Here is a 26,604-nt window from a genome sequence, read left to right on the forward strand (position 1 = left end):
CTGGGCGAACACCAAGATTGCACTGATGAGCAAAACGGTTTTGGACACAGGTGTTCTCCACCAAATGGCTGATATGTTCAGGAATGGGAAAAAGTTGATGTGTGAAAGAAACTGTTCTGAGCTACTCACCATGGAAGAATGCACATCAAAGTCACAAAGGGAGCACACATGGGGAAACATGTGCGGCATGACCCCCAAGAAATCCTGAATTTTGCCCTGAGATGGGTATCCCATCCGTCGCTCCATAAAGAGATCGTCAGACGCTGAAGATGAGGTCGTGCCTAAGCCACGATAGCGGTCAGTGGAAAGCTCGGAATACTGGCGATCCCGACTGCTGCCACTGCCCCCGTAATCAAGCATATCGTAGCTGCGAGAAGATAAATCTTGAGTAGAACTGTAGCCAAAATCAGACTGAGAAGTGCGGCTCTGACTCGTGGAAGCTGTGGAACGGTCCAGTCGTCCTCCTTGCATATCCCACTTGTCTCGACCTCCTCTGTACGAGGGGTCGGGGGAGAGTGATTGAGATAGCAGGTCACCGCCCAGATGTCGATTGGATTCTGCCTTTCGGTTCTTCAGCTGCATGATAAGATGTGGTAGTGTTTCCACACTGATGTTCTCCTCAGGCACTTGGGCCAGTGCGTCCAAGTCATTGGGAGAGAGACCGAGGCTGGCAAAAAGCTTCATGGTATTGCCGAGATGGTTACCCACACGACGGGTGCCCAGTTGGGAATCCTGGCTCTCTACGCCACCCAATCCCATCAATCCTCCATGCTGCTGGGACGAGGAACCATAGGGATCAGGCCGAGACTCACTCATGCTAAAGTTTAGAGTCTCTGCAGCTGCCAAGAGTCCACGGCCTACGGCAAAGCTTTTCTGAGTATTGTCTGGTGTCAGCTTCTGAGACATGGCTTCAAAATGAGAGGGAGAGGTGACAGAACCTCAGACAGGCAATAAAAGTAAAGAACGATGTAGGTGACCGATTTGTCCCAAAAAAGGACGATCCGTGGATACAATTCCAAATGTCAAAAGATAAGCCAACGGTGAGAATGGACAGATCCTCTTCTAGGACAGAATGAAACGGGTCTGCAGAAAGACAACGGAGCAATGATTTCTATTCTTTTCTATTCGTTAGCAGTGCCACAGCTAAGCAAGTCAGTGAAATTTAGACAGTGAAAAGAAGTAAAAACTGACAATAAAATACATTGCAACATGCCCCCAAAATATCAAGATTTACAGAAAAGGCTAAATGGATTTTATGACAGAGTTGAGCAAAAGATCATCAGTGAGAACTGTTAAGATACAGAACTACACACATCCTTAAAATGACCATGAATGAAAGAAAGCACTGCATATAACAGCCAGGACTGGAAAACCATGGAGCCAGCTTTATTTGGTTTCAATATTAGAATCACAGTAGAAACAACTGCCTTCAATTGGGTAGAAATGCGTCAGAAGAAGACAGAACAATGTAAGGCGTTTTACATGTCTTTGACTCCAGGAGGGGTGTCCATTTAGCTGAACAAGACATTTTAAACCATCACTAAGTAGATGATTCAGAAAAACAGCACGAGAAAGAGGCAAATGGGATTACTTTACTAGATCAAAATCCAATTAAGTGTCTTCGCCCAAAGAAAGCAATTGAACTAGTGAGTTCCTTAAACCTAATACTAAAAGAACAGCTTTCACACTGGGGGAATTATTTAGAATCTTCATTAATCTAAGTAGCAACTGAACAGGAAATATGGCAAGAACAAAAATCTCAGAATTCTGCTTCTTTGTCTAGCTGCAGAAAAACTGTATGAAGACATGACACTGGTTGAGCGACTGGATCTCATCCACTGGAAAATGAAGCGGATGTTGTTCATTAATTGAAGTCAGAGTTACGTATTTTTCCACAATGTTTGAATGTGTGACAATACTGTGTTACTGCACATTTCAGGTCAGTTCAGGTCAGTTAAAACGCTTTCAAAGGACCAGCAGATTATCAGACAAACAGAAAGTGAAACAGCAATAAACAAACAACCTGCACATTCAGTAAATACATGCTAACATACCATTCGTCTTTCTCCTTTATCTTAGGCAGCTCGGTTCCTCATTTCTTTATGCTAACAATGTGTTCCGGCCATCATTCCACTAGTAAAGTGTTCACTAGTAAAAGGCATGTTGTTGATAGAGGTTTAATGGAAAAGGATAACAGGGTTAAGATATCTAGGATTAGAAAGAAAGTGCAAATGCAAGCAAACTCAAAATTCATTGTCGAACAAGGCTAGTTTTATCAACTATGAGTTTTGTCCCAGTTTACAGTCTGACATCAAATCAATATGGTCTCAAAGTGGGGTCGAATGTCACCCAGGAATCCAAGAAGAATAGAGGAATATCCAGGGAGACCAGGACTTTTATCACAATCCAATTTATCAACATTACCAAGCACCAGACCTAACTCGGATCTAAAGTGTTATACTGGTGGAAAGTTCAGGAATATCGCCAAAGAAAAGAAATATATGAAAGGTTTAAACAATGTCCATTTAAAAAAAAAAAAAAAAAAAAAACTACTGATCTGATATACTCACTCACGTTATATCTAAAACAGGTCAACTTCGGAGGAGGAAAATATATCACTTAGCTGGGTTTCTTGTTGATCAAACATGGAAGCTGAACATGCTGAGGTCAAAAGTGATGTCAAATGCAGCATAATATAAGATCTATAAGGTAAGATAGCCCCACCCCCAACCAGCCACTGAGCTCCGCCCTCAAATTTACAGTGGTTTAACTGGATTTAGTATGCTAACTATAGTTAACACAATTGGCATATCACTTTCAAATGCTTACAAATGCTATTGAAAGCCTCGTTTTACTTCTACAGACATGCAAAATCCTCCTCACGATGATTTTTGAGGATGTGAAGGGGCGTGTCTAAAATGACCGACAATCTAAATACAGAGGTTTTCTGACAATGGCTTAATTTTTTGTCATCGTTTCTATGTAATTTTACTCATCATTTGTGCTAGCAAGAGATAAAAGATATCGACTATAGCAATTGACTACTATCCTCATTAATGTCAGTTATAGCTGCTGAATTAAGTCAACAAACATGATGCATTATATCGCCAAAAGTTTTGGGACGTCCGCCTTTACATGCACATGATTGTAATATGGAGTTGGCCCGCCCTTTGCAGCTATAGCAGCTTCAAATCTTCTGGGAAGGCTTGTGGAGTGTTTTTGACCATTCCTCGAGAAGCACAGTGTTTGTGAATTTGTGAGGTCAGGCACTGGTGTTGGATGAGAAGGTCTGGCTCGCAGTCTCCGCTTTAATTCATCCCAAAGGTGTTCAGGTTGAGGTCAGGACTCAAGTTCCTCCACACCAAACTCACTCATCCATGTCTTTATGGACCTTGCTTTGTGCACTGGTGTGCAGTCATGTTGGATCAGGAAGCGGTCATCCCCAAACTGTTCCCACAAAGTCGGGACCACGAAATTGTCCAAAATGTCTTGGTATGAAGCTGAAGCATTAAGAGTTCCTTTCACTGGAACTAAGGGGCCAAGGCTAACGCCTGAATTCAATGATTCGAAGGGGCGTCCCAAAACTTTTGAAAACATAGTGTATCTACCTCATTCTTTATTTTCTGCAGCAATAAATTCACGCAAATCAGGTTTTGATGGGAGTTCAGTCGAGGTGAGTAGAGATCCGTCTGAAAGCCAAAAAGCACTGGGTTTTGTCATTAAGAATGGATCAGATCTGATGATGGACGGAAAAGTGAGATGGGAGTAATAAAGACAGAGGAGGTTAATGTATCTGATGCGAGATTGTAATTATAGTTGTAAAGCTGTAGGATGTGAAAAGAAACTCATGTGTGCTGGTAGTCTGACTTAAGCCAGGGTTGAGACAGGTGTTGTGAAGAAAGCTGAATCAATTTGAATAAAAGTATAAAATGCCACGTGTTTGTAGAAATCTCCACAGATATAAATGAACTGGAGGAACAGTGGACAGGGACAGACAGGACATGTCAGAGAAAGGCCTGAGCTAGCATGCCAATGTTCGCTAGCAGACTACTTATATATATATATATATATATATAAATAAATTTTGTCCCTCAGAAATTCACGCTCAATTATAAAGTCATAAATGAACAACAAACTTAATTTCTTATGCATTAAAAACAAAAAAAGTCGCACTGCAATAATGCTAATCTTTTCATCTAGCTAATCAAACCTAGCATGCTAATATATGGAAAATGGCGACCCGAAAAAAGAGAAACATCTTTTCTTTGCAACTGCAAAACATAAACTACGTATGCATGCATACTTTTTTTTTTATTTATTTATCAATAATGTTGGGAAAATACTTAACCGTATGTCAATGATAAAGTACCTACTTACTGTTTTTATATCCCGTTAATCGCTGCAAAAAGCCAAAATGCTTCAGTCGGGCTTGCAAAGATCACCTGACTGACACACTTCCGGTCACCCAGTTTTCCCTCAGAGGCACACACTGCCCCCTAACGTACCGGCTCCCTGTTCTGGTCTCTGATTTTATAGTCATGTCTAGTAGATACACTATTTGGCAAAAGTTTTGGGACACCCCCTCCAAATCATTGAATTCAGGTGTTGTTTTTCAGGGGTTGGGCTTGGCCCCTTAGTTCCAGTGAAAGGAACTCTTAATGCTTCAGTTTCATACCAAGACATTTTGGACAATTTCATGCTCCCAACTTTGTGTGAACAGTTTGGGGATGACCGCTTCCTGTTCCAACATGACTGCATGACTGAGTCCTGACCTCAACCTGATAGAACACCTTTGGGATGAATTAGAGTGGAGACTGTGAGCCAGACCTTCTTGTCTAACATCAGTGCCTGACCTCACAAATGTGCTTCTAGTGGTCAAAAATTCCCATAAACACACTCCTAAACCTTGTGGAAAGCCTTCCCAGAGGATTTGAACCTGTTATAGCCGCAAATGGTGGGACAACTCTATATTACATTCATGTGCATGTAAAGGCAGGCGACCCAGTTTTGTTCTGGCTTTCAGTCTCCGCTCTAATTCATCCCAAAGGTGTTCTATCAGGTTGAGGTCAGGTCTCTGTGAAGTTCCTACACACCAAACTCGCTCATCCATGTCTTTATGGACCTTGCTTTGTGCACTGGTGTGCAGTCATGTTGGAACAGGAAGCGGTCATCCCCAAACTGTTCCCACAATGTTGGGAGCATGAAATTGTCCAAAATGTCTTGGTATTCTGAAGCATTACGTTCCTTTCACTGGAAATAAGGGGCCGAGCCCAACCCCTGAAAAACAACACCTGATTTCAATGATTTGGAGGGGTGTACACTTTTGGAAATATAGTGTAGATAGATAATAGTAGATAATAGTGTAGTAGATAATAAATATGAAGAACCTTGTGAGTCTAGAAAATAGTGTTAATAGTAATAGTGCAGTGTGAGAGTGTTATCACCCGTAACCTGTAGTATAGTCTTTTTTCATTCACTCAGAGTTTTAGTCTCAGGGTCAGGATCGCATACAGAGATATGATGTGGGCTTTATCGGATACATCCGTCTCATTTATACAACTGAGCAATTGAGGGTTAATTGCCTTGCTCAGGGGCCCAGCAGGGGCAGAATTTTAACTCAAACTTAATTAACCACAACAATCATTTCAGCACTCTCAGACTTTTCTAATACATCTCACGCAATCGTTAAAATTTCTTACAATATATCACAAACATGTATTTCTTACATCTAATTGGTTAATGAGTCACAGTATCTAAGATGTAATTACAAAATGAAACAGCAGAGGGCAAGCGAGGGCTTTATTTCAGCACATCATTGTGGAGAATAGTAGTCACAGTCCTTTTTCCTTATTACAAAAAACATAAATCTATCTATCTATCTATCTATCTATCTATCTATCTATCTATCTATCTATCTATCTATCTATCTATCTATCTATCTATCTATCTATAGTATTAGAAACAGCATATAATAATAATAATAATAGTAGTAGTAGTAGTAGTAGTAGTAGTAATAATAATAATAATAATAATAATAATAATAATAATAATAATAATAATAATAATAGTAGAAGTAGTAGTAGCAGTAGTAGTAGTAGTAGTAATAATAATAATAATAATAATAATAATAAGTTTATTCATCTTACACTGCAAGACAGCTTATGACTTATGAGGCACTAAATGCTTTAGCTCTGTTATGTCTTACTGAAAAAAGCCCATCTCGAGCCCTTTCTTTAGCAGAGGCAGTTATACTATAAATTCCTAGGATCGGTTGCAGCTCAGCTGGTTATCCAGGCCCTAAACATCGCGACGCTGTTCCAGAGAATCTTAAGAACACAACTTCTTAATTGTTTTTGAATCCACATTAAAGACCTGACTGTTTACCCCGGCTTAGTCGTAGTTCCTGTCTTAAAAGCATTTAAGAGTTTTTAAACAATTATTATTGTTTTTTCTAATTAATTGCGGATTGTTTAATTAATGTTGTTATTTACTAACTGTTGTACTCCTACCATTTACTATTTCTTTTCACTGTGAATTTGTTCTTTATTTAATTTTAAGTTGTTTTGTGATTTTATCCTTATACACACTGTTTACGATGGTGGATTGTTTCATTTCATGTAAAGAAAGATGATCCTGAAGATGATTTTGAAAATGAAGAAGAAGTGGAAGATGATGATGATTGTTGTTAATCAAAAACATATTCCACAAAAGATATTTAGGAGTACATTTCTAGAACAAAATCTACGAAAAAAGAACTACGCAGAATGAACTATTAATATGTTCAAATTCCTGCAAATGACATACAAGTATTTATGAGCCTTCAAGAAGAGTCTTTTCAACCTGCTGACCTGTGAGGGTTGTCTGGATCAGCTGAGGGAAGTGTTTATGATTGGCAGAAGAAGAAGAAGAAGGAGAAGAAGCAATTTAGTTGTCAAAACCCTTAACAGGTTCCGGCCTGAGGGATTCGTCTGCAGATTATCATTTCTCAGGGATCCTGTGTATCTTATATCTTAACACAGGAGCAGGTGGAGAGTCCAGGCTATAAAAAATGTTAGAAATCTGCAGGTGTCCATTCAATAACACCTAGGTCTGACTGTAAATATCTACAGTTATATCACACGTTAAAAACACATGAACATGACTATTTGGATCGAGTTGATTTCGCTAAAGGTAAAGGATTAAAATAAAATCTTCACTCCCTGCCTACAATTTTTGTGCTCCAGCAATTCTCTAGGAGACTCATATATCGTAGCTGGCAGTTTTTAGAATGATAAATGTGATGCCTTTTATTGATTAAACAGCAGACTTTAATATGGTGGAAGTAAGATGTGGAAATAACAGCAGGCAGTCATTTAAATGCTCGCAGACTTTCCACAGATCTGCTCTCACCTCAGGTCTGAAACACTGAAAATAATAGGTTTTTGGTTTAGGTTCACCTGAAGGTCATGACAGCAGATTGCACAGTATATACAACCTTGATGATCCTTGATCATCTTTAAAATAATTTCCCCCTGAATGACTCGTCAAATAACTGCCACTAGGTCGGGTTTTGATAGAGGAGAGTCGTGTGGGTGTCAATTAGTATCTACTATCATCTTGTCTCTGTTTAATCATGGCAACACAAACATAGATATGTGAAAATGATGTGTAGAAGAGGATGTCTACAAGAGTCATGCAATGGTCCTTGAGAATGTCAAGAAGGGTTACGGAGCTATTACACCTCATTACTCATTTTTTTCGGCGCAAATTTCACACAAATTGCAGATGCACTACACACTACACCAATTGTCAGTGTGTTTAAAACACAAAAACCTCAAATCTTTGCCATTATGAAATGCTTAGTGAATTTTTTATAGGTTTGATTGACAAAAATCTATACGGTAGGTATAAAAAGTCTAAAATGGCAGGTTTTTGTGAGAAGATAAATCATGGTAGACTTTTTTTTCCCACCTTTAATGCGATATATGAACTAAGAGAAAAACAGATATGTTAAAAAAAAAGAGAAGCATCAAGTTCCATATGTGTGTACATCCCTTAACTAATATTTTCTTCACGCATCTGTTGCTTGTAATGCATTACTGTTTACCAACTTAGCACATCTTGACTTATTAAATTTTATTTAAGCACATCTTGATTTGGTAATTTTATTCAACTCGTTCTAAACAAAATTGCTCCAGATCTATCAAATGCATAGGGATCTCTTGCGCACAGCCCTCTTCAAATCATCCCACAGGGTTAAGGTCTGGCCTTTTCCAAAATGTTGAGCTTCTTCTTCTAAAGTCACTCCTTTGTTGACTTGGATGCGTGCTTCAGATTGCCATTGCTGTGCTGGAAAGGTCCATTATTTCTTAATCTTCATCTATTCAACAGATGCCCGCAGGTTTTGTGCCAAAACAGATTGAAATTTGGATTTATAAATGGTTCACTTTATCATGAATAGTGCCCTAGTCCCAGCTGAAGAGAAGCAGCACTACAGCATGCTGCCATCACCATGTTTCACTGTGTCTGTGGGGTTATAAGCTTATCTTGGTTTTTCAAACCAAACATGTCATTTAGAATTATTCCTAACAAGTTCTACATTGGTTTCTTTAATAAAAATAACACATTTTATGACACATTTTGGCAAAATCTAGGCAGGTCTGGACGAGAAATCTAGGGAAGATTTGGATGAGAAAGCTCCTGTTAATATTGCTGTCAGTTTCTTGGCAGCCTTCCTGATTAGTCTTCTACTCTTTCTTTTCTTCTCGGTCTATTTTGGAGGTCATGTTCTTTGTCATTTCATAGTGGTGTGCCGTTTTTTTCCACTTATCCATGACCACCCTTACAGTGTTCCATGTTACATCAAATATTAAGCAAATACACTATATTGCCAAAATACACTATATTGACGTCCGCCTTTACATGCACATGATTGTAATATGGATTTGGCCCACCCTTTGCAGCTATAACAGCTTCAAATCTTCTGGGAAGGCTTTCCATAAGGTTTAGGAGTGTGTTTATTGGAATTTCTGACCATTCCTCTCTAGAAGCGCGTTTATGAGGTCAGGCACTGATGTTGGATGATAAGGCCTGGCTCACAGTCTCCACTCTAATTCATCCCAAAGGTGTTCAGGTTGAGGTCAGGACTCAAGTTCCTCCACACCAAACTCACTCATCCATGTCTTTATGGACCTTGCTTTGTACACTGGTGGGCAGTCATGTTGGAACAGGAAGGGGGTCATCCCCAAACTGTTCCCACAAAGTTGGGAGCATGAAATTGTCCAAAATGTCTTGGTATGAAGCTGAAGCATTAAGAGTTCCTTTCACTGAAACTAAGGGGCCAAGCCCAACCCCTGAAAAACAACACCTGAATTCAATAATTTGGAGGGGTGTCCCAAAACTTTTGGCAATATATTGTGCTTCTCTCCCGATAGATAACTTTTGACAGTGAGATACATGCCTTGAAACATCTGAGGACACAGTCTGAGCAGTCACATGACCCATTATAAAAGAATGTCATCACTTATGCAACTCCTTCCTCCCCCAATCCTTGTATTTGTTTTTCACTTGAATTTGTTTACTTGTTATATCACAGGAAAGATTTATCTTTATTTCATTTTTTACATCATAAAACCTTGCAATTTTAACAGGGGGTGTCATACGCTGACGCCTGAACAAACAAGGAAAATTGCCGAGGAGATGAGATGTGAAAACCAGAGAAAGTACAGCAGTTGGAAAAGGTGAGGGATGAGTAATGGAACAGAGAAGAAGAGCGGAAGAGAAAGGGGGAGATGAAGCCAGACAGTAGAAAAAGAAGGGATTAGAGAGGACGCTGAAAAGGAGGAAAAGAACACAAAGAAGAGGAATCTCAAGTGAGATAAGGGTCACTCTAATTGCTCATGAGAGACTGGACAGAGTTCAGCCTTTTGTAAGCAGATTCACAGTTGCTTTAATCAACTGAGTCATCTTTCAGAGAGAAAACAAGGGCATAGTGTTTCTGTAAACGTCTGTGTAATTTAAGTCTAAAGTCGGACACTGTCCAATGGGTAGTGTTGTAGAGTGTTCCTAAATGTCTATTGCTCCATGGTGGCAAAAGTAATAGTTATTATCTGCTGTCAGCTGTAAACGCTTTGTTTTCTGTTCTCAGAGGATACTGGAGTTACTGCACATGACAGCAAAACAAATTACAAATATATTGAGAACAAATATTGATGAAGCAAGTCATGACTTTCACCTCTTCATTAACTCATGACTCAGACTGGCCACAAAGGATGAACAACAAGTATAAATTAAGTAGTAGACCTGAATACAGTCTTGGGACACCAATCTGGCATAACATTATGAGCAGTGACAGGTGAAATGAATAACACTGATTATCTCATCATGGCACCTGTTAGTGGGTGGGATATATTAGGCAGCTAATGAACATTTTGTACTCAAGGTTGATGTGTTAGAAGCAGGAAAAATGGGCAAGTGTAAGGATTGGAGCAAATTGTGATGGCTAGACAACTGGATCAGAACATCTCCAAAACTGCAGCTCTTGTGGGGTGTTCCCGGTCTGCAGTGGGCAGTATCTATCAAAAGTGGTCCAAGGAAGGAACAGTGGGGAACCAATGACAGGGTCATGGGCGGCCAAGGCTCACTGATGCACATGGGGAGTAAAGGCTGGCCTGTGTGATCCGATCCAACAGACGAGTTACTGTTGCTCAAATTGCTGAAGAAGTTAATGCTGGTTCTGATAGAAAGGTGTCAGAATACACAGTGCATGCCGGGTCAGGGCTGTTTTGGTGGCAAAAGCGAGACCAAGACCAATATTAGGCAGGTGGTCATAATGTTATGCCTGTGGTTGGTGTATAACACAACATGACGACTTGCATCAGTTCATCCATTTTCTGCAGAGAACCTGGAGTCTGTCCTGAGGGACTCTGGGCAGAAAGTGGGGGACACCCTGGATGGACACAATCACACACACACACACACACATGCTATGGGCAATTTTAGAGATGCCAATCAGCCTACAATGCATATATTTGGACTGGGGATCCAGCACCAGTGTGTAGGTGAATTGACTCTCCCGGCATACTCTATATTTCTAAATCTTATTCTTCTCTTCACAGAGATAGAAGCAGTGGCAGCTCATAAACAAGGGTTTGAGGTTATTGGGGGTTTAAGTCGTTATTAATGTCATCCTCCCCCACCAAAATCCATGGTCATAAGTCGCTCCTGGATGGAAGGTGTACAAAACCCATCCAGCCGATTAAGCCACGAAGGATTCTGGCAAATCAACTCTCAGGGTGCTTATTGCCAGGAAGAGGAAATATATTATGGGATGTAGATAATATTTTTTGTTCTGAAATGAGAATTGAATGGCTTGACGTATGCCTCTTGTTCTTGTATGTAATTTAATGTCATTTATTCTTTAATTACATGCACAAACATTTCAGGTGCATAAAAATTAACCCACCATTGTAGAATACCTCTTACCTTAAAACATATGTAAAACATGCATATATATTTCTTTCTGGCCATTGTGTTTCGAGCCAGTAAACAGTGTAAACAGCAAACCCACAACTCCTGATGATCTCCAGATACTAAACTAACCTAAGGAAGGCAACGTTTATTGCTCCCTAAATCAGTACACCAGTCTTCAGCTGTGCTAAAGGGTTTACTAATAATCACTTAGCCTTATAAAATGATTTACTTGCATTAGCAAACATAACACGAGATTGAAGCAGAGGACTGATGGTTGCTGATAATGGGCCTCTGTGTGACAATGTAGATCTTAATTAAAGATTAAAAGATTAATCTTATGCTTCTGTATATCAGGCAAAACATTATGAGCAGTGACAGGTGAAGTGAAAAACACTGATTATCTCCTCATCATGGCACCTGTTAGTGGGTGGGATATATTAGGCAGCAAGTGAACATTTTGTCCTCAAAGTTGATGTGTTAGAAGCAGGAAAAATGGGCAAGTGTAAGGATTTGAGCGAGTTTGACAAGGACCACATTGTGATGGCTAGACGACTGGATCAGAGCATCTCCAAAACTACAGCTGTTGTGGGGTGTTCCCGGTCTGCAGTGGTCAGTATCTATCAAAAGTGGTCCAAGGAAGGAACAGTGGTGAACTGGCGACGGGGTCATGGGCAGGGATGCACGTGGGGATCAAAGGCTGGTCCATGTGGTCCGATCTAACAGACGAGCTACTGTTGCTCAAACTGCTGAAGAAGTTAATGCTGGTTCTGATAGAAACGTGTCAGAATACACAGTGCACGAAGGGTCAGCGCCGTTTTGGCAGCAAAAGGGGGACCAACACAATATTAGGCATGTGGTCATAATGTTATGTCTGGTCAGTGTATGCAGTATATAAAAACATGTTGTCTGAGGTAATCAGTATTTTTTTTTTTACAGTGGAACTGCACAGTTAAGAGTGTGTCTGTGATTGTATTAATTGCTTTGAAAGTTTTGATTTTAGTTTGGGTAAATGTGTCATAGTGATTGAAGAAAGACAAAGAAACAGTAAGCAAACAAAGAAAGCTCGAGTAAATGAAAGGCACTTTAAGTGCAGCCAGAGAGTCGGGCAGGTCTTAATGAGCAGCACGGCTAGTTGAAGTTAAAAGTGCTAATAATTGCAACGACGAATTGTCTTGTGACTAAAAAAGGGTCTGCTCAGTGTCGTAATTAGAAGCGATCACACTACACGCAAAGCCTGTAATAACACTTGACATTTCAGTGTGAGAAATTAAGATTTTTGGCTTTTCTTCTTCACAGCAAAAGAAAAAAAGGCCAGAGGCTTTCAGAGAAAGACTGATGAGTGAGCACTTAACTCAGCAAGGCACTCCAAATAGCAATCAGGAGGAAAGACATTTCTCAGCTCATTCACATAGTGGCACCTCTGCAACTCAGCACCTGGGATGAATCAAAGCCTGAGGCATCAACTCCCAGGATCTGAGCATTTACATAATACAGTTAGAAATACAGAAATAATACTGATGTTTATCACACCGGAGGCTTGTATTTCAGTCATCAGTGGTCGGTAGCTAATTTTTAGAAGGTTATTCATTCAAATATAAAGCCAGTGTTTATCCATAAGTCACTGCTCCTGTTCTCAACTGCTCAGCTCTGGGTTGCCAGAGATTCAGAATAAATACGTCTGATCACTTTACTATATTCCACTTATATAATTCATGACTTGTTAGTTAATTAGTAGTGTCAGAAGGTACATTTTATTATCACATAGGCACCGTGTGTGCAGTTGTCTAGGTCGTACCTAAGCCAATTTTTTTTAATGCTTTCATGCATTAACTTCTAATTACATATGGTGTTGAACAATCCTCAGTTGTCAGTCACTATGTAGAATCCCAAATACCTTTTAAAAATTGCACAAGGAATTAAAAAATCTGCACTGGATGACAAGTCTGAGAATAAATTATAACTAAATTAGATAATATTAATAACCTCATCTCACTGGTCTTGTCTATTTCTATTCACAAGAACAGAAAGTTGATGACTGAATCTTTACAGATTGAACTAAACACAACACACACACACACACACACACATGGGACTGTGTGGATCTGCTCAGTCAACATCAGCTCCTCAGACAATGTTGTGTATAAATAAATGAATTTATATTCATCACATCTGCGTGTGTCTAGCAGCCTAAACGTAGACTACACTGGGATTGAAGAAAGGAGTGAAATTGTGGTGACACGAGAGCGATCAGGAAGAGGAATGAATGAGGAAAACCGCAATAATGAGGATAAATAACAAGGGGAAAAAAGATAAAACTTCCTGGTTTTTCAGCTGCATGTTGTTTTGACTCCATCTCGATTGTGGCTTTGTATTTAGTCTGACGAGCACATGTTTCGGAAGCATGTTGTGTCCACGTCCGTCAGCGTCTGCGAACACAAAGTGGAGCCATATGGGGAAGTCTTCTGCTCTTCCTGCACTCACCACCCCTGCCATCCTGCATCCTTCAAATCAATCATCTTCTAAACAAAAAAAAAACGCTCTGTGAAAGATCACTGATCAGCTGACTCGAACGTTCCATGAATACGTCTGTATAGAAAACATCTTCTCGTTGCCGAGTGGTGAGAGCTACATGATTGAGTGTAACCAGGGTAAATAACACCGAGGGGAGTATAAGACGAAGCAGCCGACACACATTTTACATTATATCCCATCATCTTTAATTAGAGCTGTCACATAGCAACAGAAAAAGTAATCCACATAGCTCCCTGAAAGAGAAGCCTTACATGAAAAATATCAATCTTTATATCCACCAAAATAAATACTGAGTTTACAAAAGTTCTTGTACAACTTATGGAGAGATTTACAACACATTCATGTTTTAGAACTTCTGCCTTCAGGGCTTCATACACAGTGGTGTTTGTGTGTTACTCTGGGTGTCTGTGAGTGTGTGTGAGTGTGTGTGAGAGAGAGAGAGACAGAGAAAAAGAGAGAGAGAGAGAGAGAGAGAGAGAGAGAAAGAGAGAGAGAGTAGGACCAATATAGCAATACAGAGAATGGGTCTTTAGGGTAAGGATACACTGCAGATGTATCCTTGTTCATTCCTCATGCCTACTCGAGCTTTTACGTCACATCGCTGTAATACATCACCCTTAAGAAGATCAGAGAGTCGGAGAATTACGAAGCACAATACAGTAAAACCGCATTGCTGACTTGCAATAGGTATTTGGCAGCCATTGTGGGAAAGCTTTCCACACGCTTTCGGATGTGTCACGTCACGTCTGTGCCTGACACGCTGAGAGTCGAATGCATGCTCATCAGCAAACTTCACACTGACACTAATAAAATTCTGCAAGTGATTTGTTGTTTTTTTTCTCTTCTCTTTCACGATCGCATCTGCTACTAAAATTGCTGAGTGCTCAGTGACTCATGGTCAACGGGTGCTACATAATTAAAAAGGCTGGAGTATCAGAGTGGAACAGGAGCATTAAAATCATTTTCCAGACTGCTTGTTGTTAATTAACATCCTTCAAAATCACTTTTTAATACACAGCTGTCAAGGCTGCCTGGGGAATTCTGAATTTGATGTTGCACCTACTCATCCTTGAGTACCATGGACCGACTTTAAAACTAAGCTGATTCCTATGACATCTTGGGAAATTTCGGATTCTGTACCGAAAAAATTCTAATTAAACGGTTTACTACCTTCTCATTAAATAAAGTGGGAACCCAAAGTTGTTGTTTTTTTTTCAGTTCAGTTCCAAGCTTCACAGTCTATAGGAAATTCTGTCTGGCAGTATTTTTCTGAAGTCTTTATGAGTACAAGTTGATTGTGAACATGTAAGTGATCTTGTGAATATATCTCTGTGGGATGTTGCTTACACTGTGCAGTCCAGCATTTATGCTAACTGTTACACTAATCTGCAAGAATAATGCCTCGGACTGAAGCAAGGGTTCACGCAGACCACAACCAGATTCCTCGCATAAATTATTCCTATTTACAGCGAAATCGAAACAGACTTACGTTGCCGAGCTCTGACCTTCAGCATATAAAGACCAGCTGCTAAAAAAAACCAAAACATAAAATTATACCTTTTGCTATCCTAGCCTGTGAATGGTTTTAGCTTTGTTGGCAAAAGGAGAAAATACACTGTGAGGGTTTCCCCCCTCCCCATCAGAGCACATTTAGCTGTACAGAGCATATGCAGAGCACATGGAGCTGTTTGTTCACGAGCTTCCCTCTCTTTTTTCGGGGTGAAACAACACAGCACCACACTTAACACTTTAACAAACTGTCACATTTAAGGAATCTTTCCTCGTTCTTCCTTTTAAAAATTTTGGTCTCCGATAAAATATTAGCAACCAGAATACTGTATTATTTATGAAAACTGTAATCGATATCTTTTAAAAGTGCTATAAGTGCTTTAATTGCAGAAGAGATTATTATGTAGAAATAAAAAATAAAAGCATGAAGGGAATAATGATTTCCAAAGGGGTTTTCCATTCGCTTTCTATGTCTCTGGATGGAAAATGATTTCTCTGCTGAGAATAGCTGACGCTGAAGAGTTGATGCTTATGATCTCTTGTCTATAAGCTGATGATTTCCGGATGGGTTTTGTGATCAGAATGAATTTTAGGAAGACAATCTGAATGTCTGAAGCGCACGGATATGGTTTTTGTTCTGCAGATTCGTAAGAAATTGTATATGTTGGATGCACTCATATCAGGCACCCTGGATTAAACTAGACAATGCAGTAGATGGTAATGACTATATAAATAAATATTCGGTGAGGTATGCAAAGCAGAACCATGGTCTAAATGAACATAGAACTTATCTGATGTTCATATGATGATGAGTATGATCAGAGAGAGAAACTGACATGTTTGAGAGGGCTATATCATCTGTGAAACCAAAAAAAATACAACAATAACATGGATTTAACAAGGATACACAAGTACCATCATTCCTGTCCAAACAATGACCTCAGTTTTGGATCCATGAGGACTAAATCGATGTCGTGGAAATTTTTTTTTTAGAGATCACAGGTACATAAATTCATTTCACCCAAAAGGCACGTTTTCTGTTGTCAGTTGTCTGTCAGTGTCAAAAGACCGCATCAAAATGTTCTGTCGTACAAACTATTTGCAGAACATTATGTTTCTTTAACATTTTTATGCTTTCTGTAAAAACAAATAAACAACAACAACAACAAAAAAAGAACAAGTATGAATGTGAGACTCAATTAAAGCCAATAAAGTTTAACACAGTGTGTTTGTTATGCAAGTTCTGGGTCGTAGAAATGTTCTCCTGATTGTAAATTCGGCTTAAATATTCCTCACAAAAAAAAAATAAAAATAAAAAATGTGTGTGAAATCTTATTTTGGCATGTTACTTAATAATAGTCACAGGGGAACAAGCGGAAACCAACGAGGTTAAACCTCGTTAACCAGTCTGGTCGTTAAACATCCGAAATAATGAAATCCTTAAATATAAATCAAATACCTTTGGCAACATTGTTCACAAGATTTTGGAGCATATAACTCAGCTCAGTCCACCACTCAGTAATTTGTTCCTGGACTCCCCTGTGTGAGTTTGTACTGCAGATTTGAGGGGGCTGATGGCGAGCGATGGCACCTTCCAGTTTCTGCCCCGATGAAATGTGGTCAGAAGCAGGATTCCTGTGACTCTGTGTCATTCTGCACTGACAGTTTCTCCTGTTCGATGTTGTTTCCATTGTGTAGAACTGAGTACCTAGAAGAAAGAAACACAGTTATTTCATGGGCTGCACCAGAGATCTTCTCTCCCAGTCGCGTGAGCGGCTCTGGTGTTTCACTACGGAACGCCGCAGTGACAGTAATGACACTGTAATAGAGCAGTGTATGAGGTGAATTGCAAGTGCATTGAAAACATTGACATGTCTCCCATATCCCACAGCCCACCCACTACCGCTGTGTTCAAAATGGCACCATAATCACTATTTCCAACGCTGGAAAATTGGGAGCACTACATGTAAGGACTATTATATCACACAGAACAGAACGTGATAGAAGTAAACACAGGGTATAGTTTCAGACACAGCATATGCATGCCTCAAAAAAAAAACAACAACAACGAGTCCCTTTTAACGAAAAAGGAGCAGAGCTGAACAGATCTGTGTCAGCTAGGGAGCTAAAACAAAATCAGAAATCCATTGTATGGCCAAATAACTGTTTTTTTCTAAAGCATCATAGAAATTCTGTGTTTACTACTAGTCTAGAACCACCTTTAAAATTGCACACTGCACGTTAAATCCCACAGCATAAATGTGGTATTATTACCTTCCAAATCATGTTGTTCGCCAATATTCATGCAGAGTCATTTCTCCAAATGCTTCCTTAAGGGAAAAATCCAACTTTTTGACTTCCTGACTCACTTCTGGCAGTAAAAACACTGCTGTCTTAAAGGTCTTCAATAATTCAAGGTGGCCAATTCCATGAGCTACATGCCTTTCATCAGTGCTTCCATGGATATTACATATTTATAAAACTGCATATGAATTTAATGCAAGCAGACATGTAGCAATATGTGCATTCTGGGGAAATGACAAGGAATACTGGGAACTCAATAAATCGGACAAGTCTCATAGGTATTTTTCCAATATTCTTTCCTCAGTGTGAATATTATATACTGCACCCATTGAATAGAAATGATATGCTGAGATATTTTTTTTTTTTAGATATTTAACCCATAATCAGACTCTGTAGGAAAATCATCACTAATTATTGAGAAAGAACAAAATTATAACATATTACACATTCTAACAAAGCACCTGCAATATTAAAGGATATTTTAATATTTCCAAATATCTAAACACCTCTGGCAGAAAGACAGTCTTTATTATGAGCTGGAACACACTAGACAGTCTTTAGTGATAATTCAAATATACATTCGAGTGTGAAAGATTACACAGATAGTCTCTTATTTCTTTATATACTAAAATTACTCCCTCTGTGATGATGCACTACTATCACTATAAGCGCTTTTGTTTATAAACAAGCAAACCGGAGACGATTCCTGTCACGAAATTGGACATGAAGCCTTGAAACCCTTCATCCTGCACTCCGAAGTCGCTAATGTTCCAGGATTCCGAAAGGAAATGTGCTAGAGCTTTTCAGTGGAGCAAGCACAAAGCAGAATTGTTGCCACATTGCTGCTCTCTTACTCAATGCACTGTTTGTAGTGGCTCTATTCTACACACTCATTCTGAGGAAACGCTGTTCTAGAGTCGCTTATAAATCAATGTTACCTGAAATGTCAAATTTTCCAATACAATGCAGAACTGCAATAAACAGGCTGAACAATATCCAGTCTAAACATTACACAATTTTTTTTCTCTCTTTGGCTTACAATATGAACTTCTGAGGTTTTCTGGGAGAGAGAAAATCTAAAGAAAATCTACAGTCTACAGGGTACTGGCAGCAGAAATTTTAGTCAAACACATTAAACTTACTGAAAAAAATGAATATCAAGAGGCTTCAGTGGCACAAACATAAATAGGGTTAAGGATTGGGCTCCTTCTGTGGATTGTGTGAGCTTCTGTGTGTCTCTAAATCCACATCTGATTGAACATGAGAGTGAAAGGGAAACAGCCAGGAAGAAAAGATAGAGCGAAAAACACTTGCTAGCTCTTTTTGAGGTAGTTTGCATGACTGCCGCTCAAACTTTCCCCTGTCATTATTTGCAGTCTGCAGGTTGGGCTTCTAACAGGCCATTGTAGGCGATGTGTACAATGGAAAAGTGTGGGAAGCACATTCATCTCTCTCTAAGGAACTTATTTTAATATGGAATAAGGGGGAAAGCTTTCTAGGGATTTGCCCTGCTCTTGTTCACTCAGTCTGTGTGAAAGATCACATTCTTTTCAGGCACATTCAACTAAAACTCTTCCTCAATAGACTGACAGTGTTTACAGATCCTCTGCGTATACACAATACAATGAGTTGAAGAAGGTCATGAAAAGGTCTAAATGAAAGCAAAGGCTCAAACACAGAAAAAATTCCCTCTTGTTAGCTGAGCACTTGGTTTATGGCAAAGTGTGTTTTAGTGCCAACTGACCTATCTGAGTTTAGTCAAGAACAATGTAAGGGAACAGCATTCCAGTGCTCTACAGAGACAAGCTGCAGGAAATATTAACTCAAAGAAATTTAGTATTAAAGTATTCATTCAAACAAATGGCAAGTAGCACAGACTACGCCAAGAAAAGAAATGGAAACAAAACAACATATGTAATGTATAACAAGAAAAAAATGAAGCAAACTGTTAAAATTAAATTCTCTGATTTATCCGTCCGTCCGTCCATCCAACCATCCATCCATCCATCCTCTACACCACTTATCCTACTGGGTCACAGGGAACCCAGAGCATATCTCAGCAGACCTGGGGCACAAGGCAGGGCTCACCCTGAACAGGATGCGAGTCTATCACAATCACACACACTCACACACCCATTCACACACTATGGACAATTTAGAGATGCCAATCAGCCTGCAACACATTTTTGGACTGGGGGAAGAAACCAGAGGGAACCCTGGAGGCACAGGGAGAACATGCCACTGTATTTATTTATTCTGTAATAAAAGTACATATTGAATAATATGCTTCAAGGTGAATTCATAAATAACAAGTAAAGCTTCTAAGGGTTTAAAACCTCAGTTTATTATTTACTTATTCTTTTTTAGACATTTAAATATTATTTAGTTACTACAACCTGCAGCCCTTACAACAGTCCACAGCTGCTCAGATGTGAAATACGTACTAATAAAAACCTCTCCAGAAACACAAATTGGAAATAAATTTACAGTATGTTTAGTGTTAGTCTGTTTAGTAATCTTATTTTAGTAATCGCAGGCCCATTGGAAAACATTTTAAAATGGGTTATACTTGAGGGAAAAGGCAATCAGCAATCAGGCGGATAACACTGGCTTTTCTGCAAGGAAAATAAACAGAACCATGAAAATAGTTCTACTAGACAAACTGCTCAAGGATGATCAATTAGCTCTTCCAGACTTACACACAGATAGCAAAAGCAGGCATCCATATTTCATCTGCGTAATGATACTTAAAAAACCCCCACAAACTCAAGCACATGTTTATAACTGAAGCGAAGCTCATTAAAGTTGGGAGGAGGTAGGAGAGGACAAAAGACACTGTGTGGTCTGTAAACCTCATTTATAAGGTTTTCTTATCTGTCCAGAAGATTGACTTGTGATGCAGGGTGTGATACTCGCTGTGTTATGTCAGGGAGAGAGAGAGAGAGAGAGAGAGAGAGAAACTGAAATCTAAACTGGAGAAAGACAGAGAAAGTCTGAGGGGTTTGGGATTAAGCAAGACAAGGCAGCCTGAGATAACTTACTCCATAAAATGATACCATCTGCAATTTCAAGCTTATTAGTGGAAAGGGGCAATTTATTTCAAACTCATCTAGATAGATGTGGGGCAGCTGGCATCAGGGATTCAGACTCATTTCAGCAGAGTCTGAATCAGGAATGTGGTGTTTGTATAGAGGAACATGCTGCAATGTTTACAGATGGCTACACTCTTTATTAGGGGAGGAACAATATATCATCATATCATATCATATCATATCATATCATATCATATCATATCATATCATATCATATCATATCATATCATATCATATTCGGTAAGCAGCTCAATATATCTGTGTATAGAATAATACCTTCAACAGGCTGCATAATAAAGCCTTATGTGTTATAAAACACAACTCACTTTACATGAGGTGCAATTTAAGGTGCAGCATTAAAACTCAATCAAACCCACATTCCAACGTCTTCAAAGGGAGCTTCCTCTTTATTTCCAGGAAATAAATTATTATTATCAGGAGAAGCTACAGGGGATTAAAATATTCTTCTCCTAAGCAGGCGAACAGCTAGCATTTTGGCTTGGCAAAGTGTCAGCAACTGGGAAATTCCCACAAATATTTAAAGTCTTGTGTATGAGATCACTATAAGTTACCACACTGATGTGTGGTGGACTGAAACACTACAATGTGTTAAATCTGCCAAATATATGTACAATGCACTGATGACAATACCAACCTTTAGTATCGATCTCTGAAATTATGGAAAATGAGAAGAAATGAAAAAACCAACGCACATAGACATGCAGCATTTCCGTGCTGATTTAATACAGCAGAAATTGCTGCAGCCATTGGGAAGTTCATAGCACCTTGATTGCGGAGTACACAGAATTAATACATAAGCCTGAATGACTGACGTCCCCTCGAGAATCACGTGAAAAGCCTTTAATTAACCATGTTTCATTTTGTTACCTTCTAATGCACAGATTTGTTTTGTTATACAGTGTGAATGGATCAGGCATATACTCTGCTATTGCTAAATTCCAATTATTGAACAGAGCCGAATTTGTTGTGCTAGATGTAATCACTTCCAACAGTAAGACCTAAGCAAGCCGTCATACACTCACATACAACATCTCATACTCTGGAATCTGTTAGCACTGCCCCGTGGGATGGTATTGGGGGTGTTTTGTTGTATTGGAGTCTGATTTGATCCTGGTGTTATTTTTAAAACAGCACATTTTACACCTCAGACTAGTGTAGCGTCACGGCTATTGATTGCTATAGTTCAGCCTTTTCGTTCGAGGAATTTCTACACTTTCTCAGAGGAATCAACATCTAACCTCCCATTTCCCAGCCTGACTACTTCATACCAAACTGCTTTGCCCTGTACCTAATATAACCTCTTTCCATCATTCCAGTTGGCAGAGATATACCAGACGTGAGCCTAACAATCTGCTCTCTGTCTCTCCGACGGCCTGCAAATAAACCATATCTGCCATAAACTGACATGTTGCTCTTTACAGATGAGAAATCTGTGATCACCAATTTCTTTACCAACATTGCATGTTGACTGCATGCACACATGTGCAACGATAACAGGACTGATTATTTCAAGTGAGTTACAGCACAAACAAAGTGTTCCTTATCTGAAATGAAGAGTAGATTTGGAGTGGAAGAAGCAAATGTCACAAGAGAGAAAAACAGAAGTGAAAAAGTACATGGGGGCTACAGGGGAAAGAAAAGTGCTAATGTTTACCTAAGGGGTATACTCTTCATACAGCATGAGAGACTGAGAGCAGGACAAGAGGTCCGTGTAACTCATGTTTGATTAATTTTTCCAGTGAATAAACCACGACTAATATTGTAATAAATGTTTACAAGCATGCCTTGAGGAATGGCCAAGGCCAAGCCTTTATACATGGATAGCAGTGTGGAGCCTTTAACATGCTGAAAATAACCCAATACATAGCAGAAAGCCGAGGAAAACCCTCAGATAAGCAGATATGTTTACCATGACAACAAACTCCAGCAGGTAGAGAGGACATTGCTACATGATTAAGGCTGCCAGCATTTCTTCGTTTTGCCTTATAGCTTCAGAGCAGGAAAAACCTTTCAGAAAAATGAATACTGCAGGAGGCAGAATATGAACTTTAATGTCACTTTTGGAAATCAATCTCAGCTCCTGAAAGGTGCTTATAGATCTGTATCTGCAGATATTTTCACCACACATCTAAGTTTGTTGGGTTTTCCTGCTCCCTGGCCACGAAAAAATATTCAGGTAATAAAAACCGACTATAAGAGCAATGCAACATTCAGTGGTCACTTTAATAGGAACACCTGCACAGTCACTAAAATCTCCCCATTCTGATGTTTAGTTGAACATTAGCTTATTAGCTAATGCAACAAACCTCCAATGTCTATATATCAATCAAGCTATTGCTTTTATACTTAATACAAAAGCTGGCGGCACTTATTTTGGCAAATTCGATGGTCATTGCAAGAGACTCATGGAGCACACAAACCCTGGGTAGTAGAAAAACAAATTTCTGACTAGATAAAAATAAATAGATTTTTATTTGAGAAACTCCACATATTTGCAAGTGTGAGATTACTGCCATAAAAGGCAGACACACACTTAACCGTCAGGGTGCCATTGTTTCTTTACTTCGTCCTGCTGCTTTTCTTGGACCACTGGGTTACAGGCTTATTTTTATGCAGCATTGCTGTGTTTTATTTTATTTTATTTTTTTTTTTTTACAAGGCACAACCGGGAACAGTCAGACTCTAATATCTGACACAGACTAGACTTTCCTTTTACTTAAAACACACTTTTAAAGTCTTCTGTCATCTCCCATAAAGCTGAGGTATTTATTTTCTACATTTTCTTTCAGTACAACTGAAAGTTTGCAACTGAATACGTTTATAGAGGCTGACTGGTTGTCATGATAGACCACACATAACCATTTGAGCAAACATCGCATCATCCAAACACACTACCCTTGAAGCCAGATAAATTTACTGGCAACACACACACACACCTTTAATTAGAGTAAATGACCACATGAACCACATGTGGCAGGCCAAATTCATCTTTCAATAGTGTATTAACAAATCTAATTTCATGCGAAATTCATGCAGTGATGAACAAGTAAGGTCTACATGGTTAGATTTCATTTCATTTTATATAAACAAACATTTACCCTGCCTCTAACTTTATCTTACAACACATTTCATAATAAATTAGAAATATAATTCATTAGATATATATTTCATCATTCGAGCGTTTCCAGACACCACGTTTGTAAGTATTTTTCATTATTATGTATTAGGTGTTACGTATACTCTAGGACAGCATATATATATATATGCAATTTGTAACAGCTGGAGGTTAACAAAAAGCTCTGAGGTTCACCTAAAGAAACAAAGCTGTCAGAAAACTACAGGTCAAAAGTCAACATAAGCTACGTTTATATGAGTTGCTGCAGGAGGATGTATGCTTAGAAGCTTTAAATCTTAAAAATAATAAGAAATGATGAGTTGGATTCTTTTGATTAATATCTTTATAACAGACTGGGCCTCTAGCACAGCAGTGGCTGCATCATTTCAGTATGGCATGAATGAGAGCAGTGTGGAAAGAGCACATACCGCCAAGCAACCACACGACCACACATTACAACACGACGAGACCACACGCTTCCCTCAGTGTAAACACTTTTGAGTTTGAAACTGGATAAAACACATCTGTGCACTAAAGCTTATTTAGAAGGCGTGCAAGGATCTACAAATTAAAATACCATGTCCTTGGGAAGCCCGTATATATTCAGTCGATTGTCCTCATATAAAATCATTTAAGGATAAATTTCATTCACTGATTTATTGATTGATTCATTCCACTCCAGCAACTGTTTATGCTGGTCAGGGTCATAGTGCATCTGGAGTTTGCGTCTAGGAACACTGGAGAACGAAGAGAAACATCTTTTTCTACAGAAAATTCCTAGAGTCCTAGTGTGAATTGCAGATTTCTAGTACTCCATGTCATAAACCTGAGACAACATGTGTCATAAACACAAACACATAATGGCAGAACACATATAATACGCTATTAAGGTTTAAATATTAAATCATTTAGGAATTATCTTCGGGTGACAATGCTTTTGAAAATCTTCAGAAAGGAAATAAATAAATAAATGCTTTTTGAGGCCAGACTGTTGCAAGTGCTTATTGTATCCTATGCTGGGACTGCGCCATAAAGGTATATCTGTAATAATGGGCCCAATTCCCAAGTGTCTCTTTGTAGGGAGGTAAAGAAGAAATAACACTTATTCACCTGGCAATAAATGTTAAGACCGTGCTTCTCCCTTCAGTCTACTGAGCTTGATATCTTTTTGCAATGTCCACATCCCCTTAACCTCTTCAGGCCTCTCTAGGCCACTTGCTGAACCAACCCTAAAATTCTTTCTATTGATTTATTTTTCTTAACCCCATAGGTGTTTGCAATGAGGAGCAAAAGTAAACTTTAGCAAGGAGCACAGAAAATCCTGTTTCAGAAATCCTCCATACTTACTTGGCATGCTGAGCAGTGTACGTCCAACCAAGGAGCAAAGACAAACAAATCAATCTGCATACATTTAAATATTAAGTAAGGAGATGAGCGTCATGCATTAGGATCATGGGGGTGGTAGTTCAGTACATATGGCAGTACCATTCAAAGAGCTATGACAACCATGATGCTTATAGCTCTGTAAATGGCGCTGCTATCTGCACCACACATATCGAGTCCTTCAGGGATCTTTGCTGGGTTCTCTTGCCTTGTTGGCATGCAATAAGCTGTGAGCAGTCGAAGGGGGGGAAAAAAAAACATTATATATGCAACACCAGTCTCTTTTTTAACATAATGGAAATAACCTGTAAAAGCTGTTCATGCTGCAGATGTTAAAATCACACATAAACACAACCAACCACAGTTATGAATATATGGAGTCCAAATGTAAATGTAAATACTTTTTACATTTTTATTTTTTATTTTTATTTTATACATCACCCATGGCACTGAAACAAATTGCATGGAAATTAAATTACTGATCAACTAATGATGTTTGTCTTTTTTTTAAAAAAATATATATATTTACAAAAATTATTTGCAGCTATAAGATAATCTTGCTAATACCCAAAACAAATAATGGTCTAATTGGGATGAAACTGAGCTGAACAGTTATTAAACAGATTAGATACAGGCTCATTTTAAGAAGCACAGTTCCTTAATTCTGTTTGAATAAAAAGATTAATGACTGAAAAAATAAGCTAAATGACCTAAAGTCATTTTCATTTACGAGGAAAAATCAGCCACAGTTCAATTTTGTGGGAAAAAAAGGGATCTTATTTAGAATCATGTCTTTCTCTTGTAATTGTACATATTCATTCAATTTGGGCTTTAAATTTTCAATCTGACAAATCAACTCAGTTTGACATACAAAAATAGAGCCCGAGTGTCATACACACATGTCCAGCAGTACCCAAAGACCAATGCCTAATCTATATTTTATTGCTAAAGGGTAAATTTTCCCACTGCTTAAAAAAAAAAGCTGAATTAATACACACAATATGGCCAAAAGTATGTTTACCCCTGACCATCCTGCCCATAAGAACTTCAACATTTTATCCACATCTGCTGTTATCACAATCCCCATTAATTGGAGAAGGCATTTCAGTATATTTTGGAGCGTGGATATTGTGTTCATTCAGTCACTGATATTGTGTGAGGAGACCCAGAGCAGTCTGTACTCCTCTTCATCTCTGG

At 38.9% G+C, this 26,604-nt stretch overlaps 2 protein-coding genes across 2 annotated transcripts in view; both read right to left on the reverse strand.

Annotated features, from left to right (window-relative positions):
* matr3l1.2 (matrin 3-like 1.2) overlaps positions 1 to 4,480 on the reverse strand; it is a 29,051-nt gene extending 24,571 nt beyond the window's left edge. Inside the window, exons 1-2 of the mRNA XM_058396426.1 lie at positions 4,378 to 4,480; positions 130 to 1,083 (exon numbers count right to left, since the gene is read on the reverse strand). Coding sequence (XP_058252409.1) covers positions 130 to 906 — 777 coding nt within the window. The 5' untranslated portion in view covers positions 907 to 1,083; positions 4,378 to 4,480. The remainder of the gene's footprint in view (positions 1 to 129; positions 1,084 to 4,377) is intronic.
* Positions 4,481 to 14,162: 9,682 nt separating this feature from the next.
* Positions 14,163 to 26,604, reverse strand: part of htr4 (5-hydroxytryptamine receptor 4) — a 71,463-nt gene continuing 59,021 nt past the window's right edge. Inside the window, exon 7 of the mRNA XM_058396410.1 lies at positions 14,163 to 17,200. Coding sequence (XP_058252393.1) covers positions 17,113 to 17,200 — 88 coding nt within the window. The 3' untranslated portion in view covers positions 14,163 to 17,112. The remainder of the gene's footprint in view (positions 17,201 to 26,604) is intronic.

This window comes from Hemibagrus wyckioides, linkage group LG08 (assembly GCF_019097595.1).
Source record: "Hemibagrus wyckioides isolate EC202008001 linkage group LG08, SWU_Hwy_1.0, whole genome shotgun sequence".
Taxonomy (NCBI): domain Eukaryota; kingdom Metazoa; phylum Chordata; class Actinopteri; order Siluriformes; family Bagridae; genus Hemibagrus; species Hemibagrus wyckioides.